General features: G+C 48.6%; 1 protein-coding gene across 2 annotated transcripts in view; it reads right to left on the reverse strand.

The window, feature by feature from the left end:
- The window catches only part of COQ8B (coenzyme Q8B), a 55,030-nt gene that overhangs the window by 13,245 nt on the left and 20,869 nt on the right, over positions 1–20,916 (reverse strand). For both annotated transcript variants that reach the window (XM_040406177.1, XM_040406176.1), the window contains 9 exons: positions 18,384–18,503; positions 9,677–9,762; positions 9,098–9,238; positions 8,163–8,244; positions 7,168–7,261; positions 6,044–6,185; positions 5,204–5,311; positions 3,551–3,616; positions 1,574–1,660 (listed from right to left, as the gene is read on the reverse strand). In XM_040406177.1, coding sequence (XP_040262111.1) covers positions 1,574–1,660; positions 3,551–3,616; positions 5,204–5,311; positions 6,044–6,185; positions 7,168–7,261; positions 8,163–8,244; positions 9,098–9,238; positions 9,677–9,762; positions 18,384–18,503 — 926 coding nt within the window. The remainder of the gene's footprint in view (positions 1–1,573; positions 1,661–3,550; positions 3,617–5,203; positions 5,312–6,043; positions 6,186–7,167; positions 7,262–8,162; positions 8,245–9,097; positions 9,239–9,676; positions 9,763–18,383; positions 18,504–20,916) is intronic.

The raw sequence follows: 20,916 nt of genomic DNA on the forward strand, positions 1-20,916 counted from the left end.
AGGGGAATTGGAGGAAAGATCTGACATCCGACTAATCCACTCTGTTTGTGGATTCCAGGAGAGCAGCACCGTCCCCTAACTTTGTTTTACCTGCCTTATGTGAATTGAACCCACTTTACGAAGGACTAGCAGCGCTCACAGTAAGGGTTCATTCACACTTCCGTATGTGTTTTGCGGATCCACGGAACTAGAATAGAAAATGTCTAATCTTGTCCGCAATTGCGGACAAAAATAGGACATGTTCTATTTTTTTCGGGAGCCGCGGACTGGAAGATCGGCGGCGTGCTCCGGAAATGCGGATGCGGAGAGCACATAGTTTGTTCTCCGCATCCATTTCATCCCCATACAAAATGAACGCGTCCGCGGACCCATTATTACGGATGTGTGAATGGAGCCTAAGAGATACAACCAAAGTTTCTCTCTATATCTTAAAATCTGAAAGTTGTCCAGCTGCTTCTTGCTACACATGGCCAGAGGGAACCAACGGCCTCATAAAATTTTAATTTGTAAAGTCAAAATCCCTCACCGCATTGCAGATCCCAGGTCTCACTGCTGGCAGCTCTAGTGATCAGCAAGCAAGCCGCAACATAATTTCTGATTTTTAAACAGCACTACCAGGCACTGACGGGCACCAACTAATTTACAGGACGGCTGCACTAAACCCTTAAGGTAATTGAAAAGGGTGGGCTTAAAAAAAAAAAAAACACTGTAAAAGTGGTTTTCCGTGAATTTAATATTGATGGCCTAACGTTACGATCTGGAGCGGTGGGGGTCCGACTACTGTCACCCCTGGCGATCAGCTGTTTGAAGAGGCCATGGCGCTCCTGTGAGCACCACAGCCTCTTCCTAGGCCAGTGACATCACGTTCATCGGTCACATAGCTAATTTTCAGCTCACTCCCTTTCAAGTGAATGGGCAAGGGCTGCAATACCAAGCACAGCCACTATACAATGTAAGGCACTGTGCTTGGTAAGCTATGAGGAGGCTGCAGCGCTCACAATAGTGCCACTGCATCTTCAAACAGCTGATCGACGTGGGTGTCAGATGTTGGACCCCCACCATTCAAATATTAATGACCTATCCTGAGCATAGGACATGAATATTAAGCACCCAGTAAAGTATTTTAGAGGGGTTGTCCGACTGGGATGGGACAACCATAGTGGTCGTAACCAGTGGCCAAATAAACTTGAGAAGGATCTCACCTTACATGAGAAGCAAATCAGCTGTCCGTAGTTCCATGGCACTGCCCAATTCCCAGCTGCATAAGATCCTACCAGACTGGAAGTGACTTAGTCCCATTAACCTTGCTGCCAATCACTAGCCTCAGCTGTCACATTTGCTAGAATGGCATGTAACTAGCATGAAATTCAGTCCCACCATGGAAAGGTGAGCATTTTTTTTTGTTTTTTCAAATTACCCAAAGGTTATGACTATTGGGATTGCTGGGTGGATGACTCCCCTAATGGTGCCCGATGGGGTATATGGAAAGAATACATTTTAAAAAGTAAGACTGGACGATAACAGCTTAAGTTATAGTAAAGGGAAATAAAATCCAATTTATTATACCATTTACCTTTGTTTCAAATCCGGTCACAAATTTCAGGTCTCTGGACTTTTGTAGAACTCTCGCTCGGTCACCTTCTGCTGCTGCTTTCACAACCTGTACAGGACAAAGTAAGGGATAGTCTCCAAAACATTGAGGCCCCAGCACAGGACTAGACCATCTGTAGGCATCACTGCAATGTACCGAAGATAAAGGTTCTGTGTTGATGGTGGCAAGTGACCTGCATCCTAACATTAGTGTATTGGGTACAACCGGGATAATTTTACAGTGCCTTTAAAAAGTATTCATACTCCTTGAACTTTTCTACATTTTTCACGTTACACCCACAAACTTAAATATATTTTATTGGGATTTTAGCAAGCAAAATAGCAAGTATGCATGAAGTGAAAAGAAAATGATACATGGTTTTCAAAGTTTTTAATAAATAAAAATCTAAAAAGTGTGGCATGCATTTGTATTCCGCCCCCTGTACTCTGATAACCCTAAATAAAATCCAGTGTGACCAATTTCCTTCAGAAGTCACCTAATTAGTGAAGAGTCCACCTGTGTGTAATTTATTCTCACTATAACTACAGCTGTTCTGAGAAGGCCTCAGAGGTGTTTTAGTGAACATTAGTAATCAAACAGCATCATTAAAACCAAGGAACACACTAGACAGGTCAGGGATAAAGTTGTGGAGAAGTGTAAAGCAGGGTTAGGTTATAAAAAATTTTTTCCCAAGTTCTGAACCTCTCACAGAGCACTGTTCAATTCATCACCCAAAAATGGAAAGAGTATGGCAGAACTGCAAACCTACCAGGACATGGCTGTTCACCTAAACTGACAGCCCAGGCAAGGACAGCAGTAATTAGAGAAGCAGCCAAGAGGCCCATGGTCTCTCTGGAGGAGCTGCAGAGATCCACAGCTCAGGTGGGAGAATCTGTTCACTGGACAACTATTGGTTGTGTACTCCTCAAATCTGGCCTTTATGGAAGAGTGGAAAGAAGAAAGCCATTTTTGAAAGCAAGCCATAAGAAGTCCTGTTTGCAGTTTGCCACAAGCCAGGTAGGGGACACAGCAAACGTGGAAGAAGGTGCTCTGGTCAGATGAGACCCCCATGCTGTGTGGATGCTTTTCTTCAGAAGAGACAGGGAAGCTGGTCAGAGTTGATGGGAAGATGGATGGAGATAAATACAGGGCAATCCTGGAGGAAACCTTGGTAGAGGCTGCAAAAGGCTTGAGACTCAAAGCATATTCATGTGTTAGAACGGCCCAGACCCAAATCCCATTGAGAATCGGTGGCAAGACTTGGTGTTCACAGACGCTTTCCAAGCAATATGACTGAGCTTCAGCTATTTTGCAAAGAGGAATGGGCAAAAATTTCATCCTCTGGATGTGCAAAGCTCGAAGAGACATACCCCAAAAGACATACAACTGTAATTGCAGCAAAAGGTGGTCCTACAAAGTATTGACTCGGGGAAGCTGAATACAAATGCACTCCATACTTTCCAGATTTTTATTTATTACAAATTTTGAAAACCATGTATCATTTTCTTTTTACTTCACACATACTTACTACTTTGTGTTGGTCGATCACATTACATCCACAAAGTTAAAGTGTATTTTATTGGGATTTTATGAAAAAAATGTGGAAAAGTTCAAGAGGCATGAATACTTTTTCAAGGCACTCTATATAAAATGAGGACCTGGGTGACGTCAAGGAGGACACTTCTTGCAGTTACAACCCACATTATATGGCCACATAGTGTCAAACAGCATATTTAATACCACCATATAGTGCCCAAATAATGAGTATAATGCACCAACTTGATCTCCAAAAACACTGTTAAATAAGACTGTGTGCTTTCAGTCTTTCTTGGGATCCCCATACTAGGGAGCCTCCCAAGAAACAGGGGTGCTGGGCAAATGCCCAGGCAGAAAAAAAATGGCCTTGAGAGAGATGGAACAATTAGCAACCGATATTGAATCAGCACAGAATCATCTCACCTCAATATAATCATCAGTGAAGTTTTCACTAAACCCTCGACTGGCTCCAAAGTCCAACAACATCACCTAAGGAGAAGTGGAAAGTTGAGATTATTAGTGGAAATGGATGACTGACAACTTAAAGGGGTTCTCGGGGATTTACATATTGATAACCTATCCTTAGGATAGGTTATTATTATTATTATGAGGTCCGATTTCCAGCCTTCCTGCCGATCAGCTGTTTGAGGAGCCCGTGGCACTCACCGGAGCTCCATGGCCTCCTTGCAGCTTACCAAGCACAGTGCTGTCCATTTGATAGCAGCTGTGCTTGGTACCAGAGCTCGGCCCCATTCACTTGAATAGGGCTGAGCTGCTCCTAGGCCATGCAACCGATGAACAGGATGTCACATTGCCTAGGAAAAGGCCTAAGCTCTCACGGAGCGCTGCAGCCTCTTCATACAGCTGATTGGTGGGAGTATCGGGAGTCGTACCCCAGCTGATCCGATATTGATGACCTATCCAGAGGATAGGCCATCAATATGTAAAACCTGGAAAGCCCTTTAAAGGACATGTCCTCCTTTGCAAAGATGTTTTTGTCATTGGATGTCCAATAAGAATTAGGACAATTCTGCAAACAGTCTAAAAAATTAAAACATGCCCATAGTTTGGTGTCTACAGCAGTTACATAAAGCAATGTGTCTCCATGGTAACAAAACCATGCAGTTTTTCCTGTAGTCATATTGCCGTTCATTTCTGCTTGCTAATCTAAAAAATGGATTAGGACGTGGACGGCAGATAGGAGGGAGTATGACTGCAGGATCAGACTACATAGGGTTTATTTGTAGTCTGTTACCATAGAAACACACAAAACCAGGAGATAATATAGTTAGACCTTTTTTCATTTTGGATAATCTGGAAAGTAAAGAAATAAAAAAAAAAGGTTGAAAAGGTGGACATATACATAACGCAATATAGCTCATCTGATAGCAGACAATGTGGATGTATGGAGTGCTGGGCAGTATGGAGCAGAGGATAATCCAGCATACAGAGGAATAAAACTTCAGGCTTCATTACACAGCCATATAAAAATCTACCATAAGGCCTCATGCACACGAATGTATTTTGTTTCCGTGTCAGTTACATTTTTTTTGCGGATAGGATGCAGACCATTGATTTCAATGGGTCCGCAAAAGAAACGGACAGCACAACGTGTGCTGTCCGCATCCGTATGTACGTTCCGTAGCCCCGCAAAAAAAGATAGAACATGTCCTATTCTTCTCCGTTTTGCTGACAAGGATAGGCATTGTTACAATGGATCCGCAAAAAAACAAAAAACAAACAGATGCCATACGGATGCCAAAAGGACGTCATCCGTATTTTTAGCGGATCATATGGTCGTGTGAATGTAGCCTTACTAAGGGCTGATAAGGCCCTTATTTACGCTGTGACAAGGGTTCATATAGTCCTGAAAAGCATATCTATACTTCTGATGGATTTTACATGGACATCAAACTGGCCTGAACTTTTATTTATCTGACTGAAACCTTTGCTCTGAAAATCGGCCTTTAATACGCACTTTTACAACCATCTTCTCCATCATCTATAGAGCATCCTTATTAAAACTCTGAACTGCCGTGATTCTCTCACCACCAGATTGGTTCTGGCTATTCTCACCTTGTCCAGATCTGCGTCATAGAAAAAGTTGGACCAGTTTGGGTCAGTCTGCATAAAACGGAACTGAAAGACCTCCTGCAGGCAGAGGCGCAAGATATTGTAGGATATCTGAAATACAAAGAATGCTGTGAGAGCTGAGCACTAGCCACAAAGTCAAGACTGAGGAGAACCGTACAGGTAATAAGAAACCAACAGAACATGTAGATTTAAAAATAAATGTAATCTATGAGAAAAGTGTAGGAGGAGAGGGCTTGGTTTAGTCTGGATAACTTTTGTCTACACAGTGAAAGCAGTCAATAGTGACTGCACCATCTAAGAGGTTTGGCGCTGTGTGACACCTACATAGCTCCCCTGTATAACATTTGCAGGGTGCCGATGGGTTGTCACAGCAACCCCTGGGTCTGATGAATGCCCCAGAATCTGCCATATCTTTACAACTATTAGGCCCTGCTTTAGGTGGGCCCTGCATAAAATGACATGTTCAAGACTCCCAACTGAGACTGAACAGAATCGAATGGCAAATATATTTGTTTTCGAATTCTGTTGGACCAATCCTCAATTATTATTCCTCCTAGTAAAGTATGAATAAGATAACACCTGATTATATCATTTGCATTTTCACAATAGAGCGTGTTTCTACACAGTCTGGCATTGTCTCCACTGAGGGTTTCTATTTGTTACAATAGACGGGAAAGTAGACTACAAAAATCAATTCTGCTAAAATATCTACACAAAATAAGAAGCCTGTGGGGTAACTACAGAAACGTGCAAATGGATGGATGGAAACTAGCAGAAAGTTCAGTCTTTCTTTTGAGAATCAGAATTATACAGATATCGAACCTGGTTACGGGTTTCCTGGTCCATCTCTGCACATTGATCAAGAGGAACTCCGGACACCAGCTCCATAGTTAACACTCTCTTGGTAGTGAGATCGTCAATCACCTGTGGCACCCTGAAGAAGGGCTCATCGCTCAGGAGATTCCTGTAGGTCATGGGGGGGGGGGGGACACACATAAAGAAAGCTTCAGGTAGCAGCCGACATATATTTCCACAGTTATATCTCCAGTGCCCTGCCAGTAAGTAAAAAAATAAATAAAATAGAACATGTCCTATTGTAGTCCATATTGCGGACAAGAATAGACATTTCTACAATCGCGGGACCTACGGAACAGGAAAGTGCAGTGCGCACACGGCAGGTATCCGCGTTATGCAGATCCACGGTTTGCGGACAGCAAAATGGACACGGTCATGTGCATGGGGCCCAATGTGGAGCAGTAGCTCAGTCACTGCCCATACGACATGCTTCCATGATACGCCACCAGCCTTTGTTTACATGCCAGCAGGGATGCTATGCGAACTGGCAGGTGATGGCAGCAACTACCGGCCACAGAGCGCAGTTATTGATGTCATAACTGCCGCAGCTGGTGATTGCAGCCATTGCTGCAGGCATGTAAATCACTGGGGTCATAAGAGCATTGATACTGTATTAGTTTATTGCTTTTTAGACCTCTAAACAAGCCCTTTAAAAAGTAATCTGTCAGCAGCTTTGACCATGCTAAACTGTTGACAGCACTAGACAGGGGCTGTGGAGAGCAGTACAAATATACCTTTTTATTATAAGGAGTAATGTGAATATGAATTTTTATTCAGCCAGATTCCGCTCCTGCAAAGTGCTTAACAGCCCCTCCTGTAGGGGCTTCCTGATTATCTGCAGGGGCTGTGCAGCAGCTAAATGCAGAGAGCACTTCGCAGTGAAGCTCCGCTTCCTAGGCACTTGCAGGAGATGAATCTGGCAGAATAAATGTTCATATTCTTGCTACTCACCATAATAAAAGCTCCACAAAAGTTATGTTTGTCCTGCTCTTCCCAGCTCCTATCTAGTGCTGTCCGCAGTTGCATGTCGCATGGTCAAAACAGACAGAGTCCTTTTAAGGACTTACAAACCTCAAGAACAATAGTCCTACCGGAATGTCTTGGCGCAGTTGGCTTCACGTAGATAGTCACATTCCCATGCCAGTTCTTTCTGTAGGACTTGCACACTGTTTTCAGGAAACAGACCTGTAAAGTACATTAAATGAGTCCATAAGTAAATTGTTTTATTGCATCGTAATGTGACTTGGGAACGGTCATCAATGTTTGGCTTACAGGACCCCCACCGATCTGCCAAACTAAGGGACCCAGTCATCACACGCATGCACAATTGTGTCTGGAAACAGCCAGTGTTGGGTACGGTCGTGAAGGGGTAGTCAACTTGTCTTTCTGCCGATTGCCCATAGTCATCCCTATCACATCCTCCCCCCCCCCACAATCACACATAGACGGCCATCCTAAAGACATGGTCATCTTACAGAAATCCTCTAATATGGCATATGGTAAAAGTGAACACAAGCAAATAGCTGTTCACAATTAGAATAACACGACTACTTCCGTCTAAAAACAGTGCCACGCCTGTCCACAGGTTGTGTGTGGTACTACAAATCAACCCCATCCACCTCGGTAGAGCTGTCGTGCAATACAGAAGGACACAACCCATGGACAGATGTGGTGCCGTTTATGAAAGAAAGCAGCAACGTTATTCTTAAACTAAATAACCCTCATTAAAAAGGGTGGTACAGGACCACACCTGTACTGCTGCTCAGTTCAACAGAAGTGAATCGGGCAGAGCTGCAGTACCAAACCCAACCTGTGGACAAGCGTGGCAATGTTTCTAGAGAAAGCAGCCATCATTTTCAAACCTTAATACCCCTCTAAGGAGCAGCACCGCTAGTGAACCTAAACACTGACAAAATCCATGCCTCAATACATACAGTATATTTCAGTGCCACCTTCTTTTGTTCTTAGACCTGCTTTCTTGGAAATTTTTATTACACTTTTAGCCACTTTTTTTTTATTCAGGGTTTTATAAATACATTTAACATTTGTAAAATATATAAAAAAGTAAATGCAGAAGACTACTTACCGTCTGGTAGAACTACGCTTAGCTTCAGAATTGACAGCAGATTTTCCACATCACTCTTAATACTTTGAGAAATTCCCGGATACTAGGAGAAGAAAAGAAAAAACAGGTAACATAAGATGTACAGCGTATACCCCACAGCAAACATCTACGATATAAGAAATCGGTCCGTAACTTCCCTTCAATGCCTAATAAACAAGAAAATTTTACCTAAATAGTTAAAAGGGTTTTCCCAATACATTTTTACTGATGACCCACCCTCTGGATAGGTCATCAGCATCTGATCGGTGGGGATCCGACACCAGTCTTCTCTCAGCTCACCAAGCATAGTGCTGTACATTGTAGAGCGCAGGCATCCTCAAACTGCGGCCCTCCAGCTGTTGTAAAACTACAACTCCCACAATGCCCTGCTGTAGGCTGTTCGAGCATGCTGGGAGTTGTAGTTTTGCAACAGCTGGAGGGCCGCAGTTTGAGGATGCCTGGTATAGCAGATGTGCTTGGTGTCACAGCTCAGCCCCGTTCGGTTCAATGGGGCTAAGCAGCTCCTAGGCCGAGTGACCGATGAATGTGACATTACATGCTGCGAAAAGCCCACAGTGCTACTGCGAGCGTCGTGCCTTCTCAAACAGCAGATTGGTGGGGGTCCCAGGTGTCTGACCTCCACCGATCAGATATTAATGAGTTATCCAGCGTATGTCCTCAGTAAAAAGATCTCAGAGGGCATTTTCACATGGAGCATGTGCGGTTCGGAAAATGCACTCTGCGTTACTGCCGTATATCCAGACTGACTTGACCCAAATTCACTGCATCATAATAATCTATGATGCTGCCATTTTCTGCTCAACCTTGGATCTACTCTCTCGTGCTCAAATGATGCTGTAATTCAGGGCAGTAGTCTTGCGGTTGGACTGGAACGCACAGCATCATAGGTCACTCACCTGGATCTTCATAGCGACTTCACGGCCGTCCAGCAGCCTGGCAAGATGCACCTGGCCTATAGAGGCGGCTGCAAAAGGTTTATCTTCAAAATAGGACAGCTTCTCCCTCCAACCAGCGCCCAGCTCCTCCTCAAGCACTTTCTGTGGACGAATAATAAGTCTGTTCACCACCTCATGTATGACTTATCAAGTCCACCGCAAGATAATGGCAGACACAAGTAAAGCTGGTCATACACATTAGACCAGGGATCAGCAAACGCCGGCACTTCAGCTGTAGTGCAACTACGACTCCCAGCATGCACACTTGCTTAGCTGTTTTCAGAACTCCCATAGAAGTGAATTGAGCATGCTGGGAGTTGTAGTTTCACCACATCTGAAGTGCTGAAGGTTGCAGACCCCTGCATTAGGCTAATGTAAGATGAATCTGTCCATTTCAGCAGGACTGGATCACCATCTGATGCATATGGGGGTTCCAGAATCTGCCGACTGCGGATGTTGGGGAGCTGGCAGCAGCGTACTCGAGCAGAGTATGCATGTGTATGGGGTGGGCTGCTGGCTGAAACACACAGGGATGCTCACCGTCGTCTGCCAGGAAGGCATAAAATCTGCGCTCTGTCTCACCCTCTCAAAGATCTTCTGCAGTTGCGGACTAAGGAAGCTATTATCTGTAAGAAGACAAAACGATATCAATACTATAGAATTTCTAATTAACTAAATGAATAATTTAGGGATGAATCTTTCATATATTAAAAATTTAAAAGTCACAAAATGGTTATAAACTTTCCATAGATAAAGCTGTCTAGTCATGGGAAAGAAGAAGCAACATCTTATTTCTAATGTAACCAGCAGTGTAAACAATGGGGGCCGTCTTGTTGCCACCATTCATCACCATGTATGCATACGACTAAAGTTTCTCCTCTAATCTGGCCCAGATTTACCGCATGACCATACAGTCCATTTTTGCAAGATTGCCCTTTGAACCATTTGGCAAAAAATACAGGAGTAAAGATGGCCATGTACCTTCAATAGCCGTCAGCCATGCGCTTGTTCATCCGACAGCCATCTCTCCCGACTCCCCCATGGGGAGAGGAATAAAATCTGCTGCCAGGCACCAGGGGCAACAAAGAACTGGGCATTGGACTTAAAAGTGCCCGATCCTTTTTACACTTGGCATACTCAGGGGCATACCATTCAGATTGTTGGCACGTTGGATCCTCAATAGCCTTTAACACCTTTAAGCCTGATTTAGATGATGGTAATTTTCTCTACGCCGCTTGGACTGCATGCTCCTAACACGCAGACTCATTACATGGTGCAATCCGCGTCTGCATGGAAAACTCTTGGGCGCCTTCCCTTTGAGACTCAGTCATTCAAATGAATGGGTCCAGATTAAAAATGAACACCTCCTGATGCTATAGGTTAAATAGTTAGTTCTAACACAGGCTAAGACCGAGCCCTCGGTAGCAAGGATGTAACGCCCTTGGCGTCGACAGGATTATTGGGGATAGAAGCCAAGTTTGGCAGTTTCCAGAGATCCAAATCTCTTAATACAGAATTAAAGGCGGTAATCTCGTTTTAAGCCTTTATGGCACATCCACGCATGCCTAATTGTTGTGAGCTCGATTTATCAGGAGAATGAATGTCCAGTCTGCGGCCACTGCAATCTCCATAGGGTTTAGTGGAGAAGGCTCCTCTTGCACTTGGCCCTCGTTATGGAAAGAGCCAAGCACTGCCTGCCGAGAATATGCCAGAAATGCTTAAAAAGTTACTGTACTTTCGCACAATTTCATTTCATTTAATAGAGAATGGTGCAACTAGCAAATTTCTAAATCCTTTCATTTAAAAAGGAGACTTTTGTATTACTTACCAGTAAAGTCTCTTTCTCGCTCTTCCTTGGGGGACACAGGAAACCATGGGTATAGCTCTGCTCCCTAGGAGGCGTGACACTAAGTGAAAGCTGTAAGCCCCTCCTCCATCAGCTATACCCTTCAGCCTGGAGAAGAGACTGCCAGTTGCGTGTCCAAGTAGTGAAAGATAACCACCAACCGGAAAAAAGAACCGTCAAGCCCCAACGGGGGCAACCAAGCCGGAACCACAACTGTAAACCCAAATGAAGGGCGGGTGCTGTGTCCCCCAAGGAAGAGCGAGAAAGAGACTTTACTGGTAAGTAATACAAAAGTCTCCTTTTCTCGCCCATATTCCTTGGGGGACACAGGAAACCATGGGACGTTCCAGAGCAGTCCCAGAAGGGAGGGACCAGAACAAACTAGACCAACACCGGAGGCATCAATCAAGTGCCGCCTGCAACACCAGACGGCCTAAAGCAGCGTCAGCCGACGCATGAGTATGCACCCTGTAGAACTTGGTGAAGGTGTGCAAGGAGGACCAAGTGGCCGCCTTGCAAATCTGCTCCGTAGAAGCCCGATTTCTCTGAGCCCAGGAAGCCCCGACCGCTCTAGTGGAATGAGCGGTAACACCGAGGGGCGGAACCTTGCCCTTGGCGAGAATAGCCTCAGTAACAGCCATCTTGACAAAACGGGCGATAGCAACTTTGGATGCCGCCAACCCTCTGCGCGACCCCTCCGGAACCACAAAGAGCGAGTCAGTACGCCTGAAAGAGCTGGTTACCTCCAGGTAAACCTTGAGCGCCCTGACAACGTCCAGGCGATGAAGTTCCCTCTCCCTAGGGTGGGAAGGGGAAGGACACAAAGAGGGGAGAACGATGTCCTCGTTCAGATGAAAGGCGGAGACCACCTTAGGAAGGAAGGAAGGGACCGGACGAAGAACTACCTTGTCCTGGTGGAACACTAGGAAAGGTTCCAGACAGGAGAGTGCAGCCAATTCGGACACCCTCCGAAGAGAGGTGACGGCTACAAGGAAAATAACCTTGCAGGACAGAAGTCGCAAGGAAACCGTCCGCAGAGGCTCGAAAGGAGAAGCCTGGAGCGCTGAGAGAACCAGGTTCAGGTCCCAGGGCGGTACCGGAGGCCGGTACGGGGGAACCGCGTGAGCCACGCCCTGAAGGAAGGTCTTGACAGGACCAAGGGGGGCCAGTGGGCGCTGAAACAAAATGGACAGCGCAGACACCTGACCCTTCAAAGAACTAAGACCCAGACCTTGGGCAAGTCCGCTCTGCAGGAAGGACAAAACGGTGGGGAGAGAAAAGCGGAGCGGAGGAATCCCCAGATCGGCACAGAACCCCAAATAGGTCCTCCAGGTCCTATAATAGATCCTAGAAGAGGACGGCTTACGGGCGCGGATCATGGTGCGGACGACGTCCGCAGAAAAACCCCTACGTGTCAGGACGGTGGTCTCAACAACCACGCCGTCAAACGTAGGGACCTTAAACGCGGGTGGAAGATCGGTCCCTGAGAGAGAAGATCTTCCCTGGCGGGCAGCGGCCAGGGCGCGTCTGCCAGGAGCAGCATGAGGTCGGCATACCAAGACCGGCGGGGCCAGTCCGGAGCGACCAGAATTACCGAGACGCCTTCCGCCGCGATCTTCCGAAGGACCTTGGGCAGGAGTGGGATGGGAGGGAATATGTATGGACGCGCGAAGCCTCGCCAAGGAAGAACGAGGGCGTCGGCTCCGCAAGCTCCCGGATCCCTGGCCCTGGACAGATAGGCGGGGACCTTGTGATTGAACTTGGAGGCCATGAGGTCCACGTCCGGTATGCCCCAACGAAGGCAAATGGCCTCGAATACCTCCGGGTGAAGAGACCACTCGCCGGGGTCGACAGTGGTGCGACTGAGGAAGTCCGCCGCCCAATTGTCCACCCCTGGAATAAAAATTGCCGATAGGGCCGGGACGTGGGCTTCCGCCCAACGGAGAATGCTGGAGACCTCCCTCATTGCAGCAGCGCTGCGAGTGCCCCCCTGGTGGTTTATGTACGCCACAGCCGTGGCGTTGTCCGATTGTACACGAACTGGATGACCCTTCAACAGATGAGTCCAGTGTCGTAGAGACAAAAGGGCCGCTCTCAGCTCCAGGACATTGATCGAGAGTTTGGACTCCAACGGAGACCAAATGCCCTGGACGGATCGGGGAGGAAACACGCCTCCCCAGCCCAAGAGACTGGCATCGGTTGTAACCACCAACCAGTTGAGTGGCAGAAAAGACCTGCCCAGAAGAGGGGACTGTAACCACCAGCGGAGAGATGACCTCACCGGAGGCGATAGATGGAAGGGATGATCCAGAGACTGCGGCGATTTGTCCCAGGAGGAGAGGATCGCCCGCTGGAGAGGGCGGGAGTGAAACTGCGCAAACGGGATCGCCTCGAAGCAGGCAACCATCTGCCCCAAGACCCGCATGCAGAAGCGGAAGGACGGTCGACGGTGGAGAAGGAGACCCCGAACCGCCCCACGGAGGATCAGACGTTTTTCCGAGGGAAGACGTACTTCCGCCGCTCCCGTGTCTAAAAGCATTCCCAGGAAGACCAGTTGTCTGGAGGGGGGAAGGGAGGACTTGGGGAAGTTGATGACCCAACCGAACCTCGTCAGAGTCTCTAGAGTGAGATCCACGCTGGCAACCGCTTGAGAAAGGGACGGAGCCTTGATGAGGATATCGTCCAAGTACGGTAGCAGAAAAACACCCCTGGAACGGAGTAAGGCCAAAACCGGGGCCAGGACCTTGGTGAACACCCGGGGGGCTGTTGCCAGCCCAAAGGGAAGGGCGACAAACTGGAAGTGGAGGTCCCCCACGGCGAATCGGAGGAAGCGATGGTGACACCGGGCTACCGGAACATGGAGGTAGGCATCCTGTATATCGATGGAAGACATGAAATCTCCCTGCTCCAGGGAAGCCACCGCGGAACGGAGGGACTCCATCCGAAACCGTCGAAGGAGGAGAAAACGGTTGAGCTTTTTGAGGTCCAAAATGGGCCGCATGGAACCTCCCTTCTTGGGAACTACAAAGAGGTTCGAGTAGACCCCTTGGAACCTTTCCTCTAGAGGAACGGGGGTAATCACCCCCCTGTCCAGTAAGGCTTGAACGGCCGCGGAGAACGCAACCGCGCGTTTCGGGTCCCGTGGCGGGCGGGAGCGAAAGAACCGATCTGGAGGGAAGGATGCAAATTCGATTTTGTATCCGGAGCACACAATTTCGAGGGCCCAGGCGTCGGAGACGTGAGCCAACCAGACGTCCCTGAAAAGGAGGAGCCGGCCCCCCACCCGGGTGGGTGGGGGCGCGCCTTCAGGCAGAGGATTGCTTTGCTGCGGGTGTGCGGGCAGCCTGCGGCTTGCGCCAGGAGGGCTGCGCCCGAAAAAACGGCTTCCTATGTTTGTCCTGGGGAGGAGCCGAAGCGGCAGCTGTGGTGGGAGCCCCAGAGGCCCTGCGGGAGGACCGAAAACGAGACGCACCAGGGCGTCCGCGGGGGGCGCCCCTGGCTTGGGGTTGAGGAAGATGGGTGCTTTTACCACCCGTGGCCTCCGAAATAAGTTCGTCTAGGCGGACCCCGAAAAGGCGGGAACCCGCAAACGGTAGCCCCGCCAAGGAACGTTTGGAGGCAGCGTCCGCTTTCCAAACCTTCAGCCAGAGCTCCCTCCTGACGGAAACTGCCAGGGCGGAGGAGCGTGCAATAAGGGCTCCCGCATCAAGGGAGGCCTCACAAACAAAATTCCCGGCCCGAACAATAAGCTGGGCCAAGGAACGCAGGTCCTGGATAGGGACGTCCGAGTCCAACTCCTGTTCCAGCTGCGCACCCCAAGCAGAAATTGCTTTCCCTGCCCAAGCAGAGGCAAAAACCGGTCTGAGAGCAGAACCGGAGGCAGCAAAAATGCCCTTAGAAAGGGTCTCCATGCGACGGTCCTCCGCTGACTGAAGAGAGGACCCGTCGGGAACAGGGATGGCCGTGTTCTTTGACAGCCGGGCCACAGGGGGGTCCACCTTGGGTGGGGAAGACCATGTGGCCACGACATCTGCTGGAAAAGGATAGCAAATGTCCAGCTTCTTGGGGTTGACAAAACGGGCGTCCGGGCGAGCCCAAGCCTTAGACACCACAGAGGAGAAATCAGAGTGGATTGGAAAGACTTTTGAGACCTGCCTGGGTCTGATAAATGAGACGCTAGCTGCGTCCGAGCTAGGGGGATCATCCTGCACCTTAAAGGTGTCACGAATATCAGAGATGAGTTGACCCATCGCTGAGGCTAGCTTGGACGGCAGGGCCGAGTCCATTTCCAAATCTGAAACCGCCAATTCACCTTCAGAGAGCGAATCCTTTGGAGAGGAGAGGCTCGTCTGGGTGCGCACGCGTGGCGGGGAGAGGGAGGCATCCGAGGAGGAGGCTCGCTCTACTCTAATACGCTTCTGAGAGTGCCTAGCTCGGGAGGGGTCACTAAAAGAGAGTGAACCCGCTGCAGCGGCAGAAGCGGTGGACCCGGAGGGCGCGACAGTAAGAGTGGCGTCCTGCGGGGTAGGCGGCCTGTCTATTAGGCGGCCCACGACATGAGTGAGGCTTTCCACGGCCTGGGACAGGGATCTAGCCCAGTCAGGCAGGTCAGAGGCAGCAGGGAGCGACACAGCGGGCGACTGAGGCTGCGGTGGAGCCCGGCATGCAGTACAGTGCGGATCAGACTGCCCCCGGGGAAAGGGTTCCCTACAAGCAGTACAGGCATGGTACCAAGGCTTGGCGGCTGCAGAAGGGTCTGACATGGTGGAACAAAGATGTTGCACTTAAAGTGGGAGACCCCAAGGAAAGAAACGGGGATAACACCCAAGCGACAGTACTGTGGCACGGAGGGGGTTAAAAGTCCTACCAGACCCGGATGATGCAAGCGGCAGCGGTAAGGGGAACAGACTGAGGAGGCTGTGGAGGAGAGGCAGCAGCACCGGCTTCGGATCGCACTGCAGAGAGGATTCCACGCAGCACTGTGCGATGAACCCGGAAGTAGCGGAGCGCATGTAGGAAGCTCCGCCCCCTCTCTGCCGCTCTGAAGCAGAGCCGCGCGCGCGCGGCAAAATGATTTTAACCCCCAAGGATCATGAAGTGCCGGCCTGAAATGGCGCCGTTCACGCCAAGAAAGCGGCCCCCTCCGCGCCTGGATGTGGCAGACGGCTTGCTTTTTTCCTGCAGCCGTCCCCTGAAGGTAGCGTCCCTGCCAAGGACCTGCCCAGATAAACTCCCCTGCCCGATAACGGTCCCGATATATGCCCGGGGGGGGGGGGGGGAGGGGTGGCGCACGATGTAGCAGTGGCCATGTAGTAACAGTGGCCATGGGAGCCCAGGAGGCCTGTAGCAGCGGTGGGAGGGAGGAAGGGGAGGCTGGAGCAGCCTGTCTCACCATACGCTGTCTTCACCCTCAATCCATCCAGCGGGGTCGCCCCTTCAGCTCCTGGCACCGCAGTGGCAGGAAGCCGGGGGAGGGACTTGGCGTGCGGGCGACCCTGAGCTGGCGGGACGCAGGGGAGCGAGGCTGCCCTGGTCCACCTTGTCTTCTGTGGGGGAGGCGGCAGTGCGGAATTACCGGCACTGGCGCAACTCAACCCCGGGAGAAACAGAGGGGTCTAATGCGCCTCTGTTGTCCCTGTAAGTAGAAAAAACCGAATTAAAAACAACAAATAACGCAAAAATAAAAAATCATAGGAAAACAACCCTGCATAAGCAGGGGGTGTCTTGCCTCCTTGGACACTAAGCAAAAACTGGCAGTCTCTTCTCCAGGCTGAAGGGTATAGCTGATGGAGGAGGGGCTTACAGCTTTCACTTAGTGTCACGCCTCCTAGGGAGCAGAGCTATACCCATGGTTTCCTGTGTCCCCCAAGGAATATGGGCGAGAAATATCTGCCTACAGCTACCTGAAAAAAAGATGTAAAAAGTCATGGCCACTAGGAGGTCTCACTTCCACCTTAGGCTACTTTCACACTCACGTTTGGTGCGGATCAGTCATGGATCTGCACAGACAGAACCGTTCAGATAATACAACCGCATGCATCCGTTCAGAACGGATCAGTTTGTATTATCTTTAACAAAGCGGGATCCGTCTTGAACACCATTGAAAGTCAATGGGGGACGGATCAGATTTCTATCGTGCCATATTGTGTCAAACGGATCTGTCCTGACACACAATGTAAGTCAATGGGGACGGATCCGTTTGGCTCAGTTTCGTCAGACGGACACAAAAACACTGCAGGCAGCGTTTTGGTGTCGGCCTCCAAAGCGGAATGGAGACTGATCGGAGGCAAACTGGTGCATTCTGAGCTGATCTTTTTCCATTCAGGATGCATTAGGGCAAAACTGATCCATTTTAGACCGCTTGTGAGAGCCCTGAACGGATCTCACAAATGGAAAGCCAAAACGCCAGTGTGAAAGTAGCCTAAATTGCAGTCCTGACATTAGGGAAGCCGACACAGCTAGCCGAGAACCTGGGACTGATAAAAGTACTGCTTCTGAGCATCTCAGGAACCTCCTGCTTTTCTGTAAGGACCCCATTACACCTACAGATTCCGCAGGCGATTGTCGGGAAGGAAGTGTTCCTTCCCGACAAGCACTTGCTCGCTACCTCTGCTATTACATGAAGCGGTTTCCTCCTCAGTATGGGGAGGAGCGATCACTGATGCCATCTCTCGTCCCGATACTGGAGCACTGTTTGTCGACAGCAGAGTGCTGATTACACGGCACGATCTCCCGCTGGCAAACGATTCTTTTTAAACATGGTGAAAGACTCTGATTACCCGATAAACGAGTGTTTGCTCGTTCTTTTAGTAATCGGAGGCAGTATTACACTGCCAGATGATTGCTAATGAGCTTGTTAGCGATGATCTTAGCGATCATATGTAGGTGTAATAGAACCTTAAGTGTGATCCATCCCTCCTCATCTGTCCTGTGAGCTCCGGAGCTGAAAACAAACAATGGGAAGTAAGGTCACTGTATACTGGGAGAAGGGAGACACCCACTGTTTCTGAGAGAAATGCATCTAGTTGTGCAGCTGAAACAGGGTATGACGCGGCTGAAAGAGACTTTAGAGAAGCCTAAACATTATGCAACCTTTTTTTGAAAACTCAGGTATGCGTTAAGATAACGCCCATTTAAATGCTAATAAGCCCCTACCTGCTGCTGCCAATACAGGGAGCTCACTACATACAGACAGTTTACACTGAATATTCAGTAAGAAATCTGTCTTCAGAAGTCTCCCCTTTGGGGTGCCTGCAGCAACTGTGAACTTCATGCTTCTATAAGAGCACTCGATACATGAAACAGAACCTTACTAGAACCAGCATTACAGTTCTGGACTGCATACCATATTATGAAGACGCTTCTGTGCAGGAGGGATTACAGAAACCCTCACATAGTCACCTTGAATACTCAGCATCTGCCCCAACTTCAGTGCAGCCCCCCGCACTTTGCACAATGTGTCGACGATTCTCTCGGCATTGGCTTCGCTCATGAAAGAGTTTGCTTCCAGGACAGTCATTTCTGGAAAAATTATAGAAAAACAAATATGATATTAGACGTATTAGGCTACTTTAACACTAGCGTTTTTGCTGGATCCGGCATGGTCCAGCAAAAACTCTTCCGTTACCGATAATACAACCGTCTGCATCCGTTATGAACGGATCCGGTTGTATTATCTTTAAACATTTCTTTAACATTGCCAAAACAGATCCGTCATGAACTCCATTGAACGTCAATGGAGGACGGATCCGTTTTGTATTGTGGCAGATAAAACGGATCCGTCCCTATTAACTTGCATTGGGGGTAATGCCGGATCCGTTTTTTCCCAGGACGGCAAGCAAACTACAACATGTTGCGGTCTGCTCTCTGGTATGGGAACGAAACGAAACTAAACGGAAAAGAATGTATTTTGGAGCATTCTGTTCAGTTTTGTCCCCATTGACAATGAATGGGGACAAAACTGAAGCGTTTTTTTCCGGGATTGAGCCCCTAGGATGGATCTCAATACCGGAAAACTAAAACGCTAGTGTAAAAAAAAAAAACTCACAAATCTAATATAGACTTGACATTGGACATGACAATGAAAAAAAAAAGTCTCCAACAGTCTTTTATGGCCTTTAAAGGGCATGTGAACGTGAGAGGAGGGTTCACTTAAAGGGGCTGCCCATTTTTATTTTATTTGCCCCACCTCCCGTCCCCTGCCAGCTGTACATGTGAAGAAATCCCTACTCCTCTGCTCCCCGCCACTTCGATCCAGTTTCTGGATTGTCTTCACTGGTCTTCCAGTTCCCGTGTGTCAAGTTCCACACAAACAGGGTCATGTGCCCGCTGCACCCAGCAGAGATGTGCCGCTCGGGGACACATTACCACTGAGGCCAGTCATTGACTGCTGTGGTACAAGTCCCCCCATCTGTGCAGAAGTCGACAGATGGAAACCGGAAGGCCAGTGATAAGAGCCAGAGAGCCAGAACAGGCCCTATTAGGACTCATTGCCCACAGTACTTGTGCGGTGGTTTGGTAATCTGTATTTAGTGTTGCTTTAATAGAAATCAGTTTTCCATGCACCGACTTCCTGGGGAGCCTTCTGAGCGACATACACGGCAGCCAATCAGAGGAAGCAGAGCTACAGGAGTAGGGAGAAAGCAAGGAGTCTAAACCAATCATGGGGCAGTAGGCGTGTCTCAGACTAGCTAAGACCTCTTGTACAGTCGTGGCCAAAAGTTTTGAAAATTACATAAATATTGGAAATTGGAAAAGTTGCTGCTTAAGTTTTTATAATAGCAATTTGCATATACTCCAGAATGTTATGAAGAGTGATCAGATGAATTGCATAGTCCTTCTTTGCCATGAAAATTAACTTAAATGGAGTCTGTCACCTAATCTGAGCCTTATAGACCGCCCAGATCAGGTTATAGACTCCTGTGCCCTCATTACAAAGGTACCATTATTTGTGCTGTCCCTCGCCGAGATCTTCCAAAAAAGACTTTTAAAAACGTATGCTAATGAGGTTTGGCAAGTGCCTAGGGGCGGCGTTACTGCAGCAAGTGCCCAGGCCCCTCGGCAATATGCCCAGAAAACCACACCTATTTCACCCCTCTGGCCCGCCCTCCTTTTCTATTATTACCTCCTCCTCTCCCTCACAAATCTCGCGGCTGCTAGAGGAAAGACGCTGCTGCACCGACCCGCCCCTTCTTTGGCTTCACTGCAGTCCTCTGCAGCGGCTGGTTACTTCCGCCCGCTGGATTTCGAGCTACGGACCGGCTCATGCGCAGTCCAACTCCCTGTTCCTCTGCCCATAATGGGCACAGCAGTGCGCAGGTGCGGGACAAGGGTGGAGCGGCGCAGGAGCGAGATTTGTGAGGGAGAGGAGGAGGTAATAATAGGAAAGGAGGGCGGGCCAGAGGGGTGAAATAGGTGTGGTTTTCTGGGCACATCGCCGAGGGGTCTGGGCACTTGCTGCAGTAATGCCGCCCCTGGGCACTTGCCGAAGGGCCAACACTGCAAATACTGACTCTTTGCATAAATGTCATGTAATTGTCGATAAAAGCCTTTGAAACGTATGAAGTGCGTGTAATTATACTTCACTACATCACAGAAACAACTGAAACAAAGATCTAAAAGCAGTTTAGCAGCAAACTTTGTGAAAACTAATATTTGTGTCATTCTCAAAACTTTTGGCCCCGACTGTAGGCACTGGAGCTAAAATGTAGTCACGGATCACAATGGAACAAGTTAAAAAGCAGCCATGGTCTTAGAAAAATAAATAGCAGGCAATTATTCCGCGGAGGTGGCAACTTACATATAATTTTATACAATCACTACTGGACAGCTGCTTTAAAGAGGCCGCCCCTTAAAGGACATTTACTGCCTATCCACAGGACTCAGCTGTTTCTGTCAGCCCCATAGACAATGAATGAAGCAGAACAGATCCTGC

This window comes from Bufo bufo, chromosome 8, assembly GCF_905171765.1.
Source record: "Bufo bufo chromosome 8, aBufBuf1.1, whole genome shotgun sequence".
Classification (NCBI taxonomy): domain Eukaryota; kingdom Metazoa; phylum Chordata; class Amphibia; order Anura; family Bufonidae; genus Bufo; species Bufo bufo.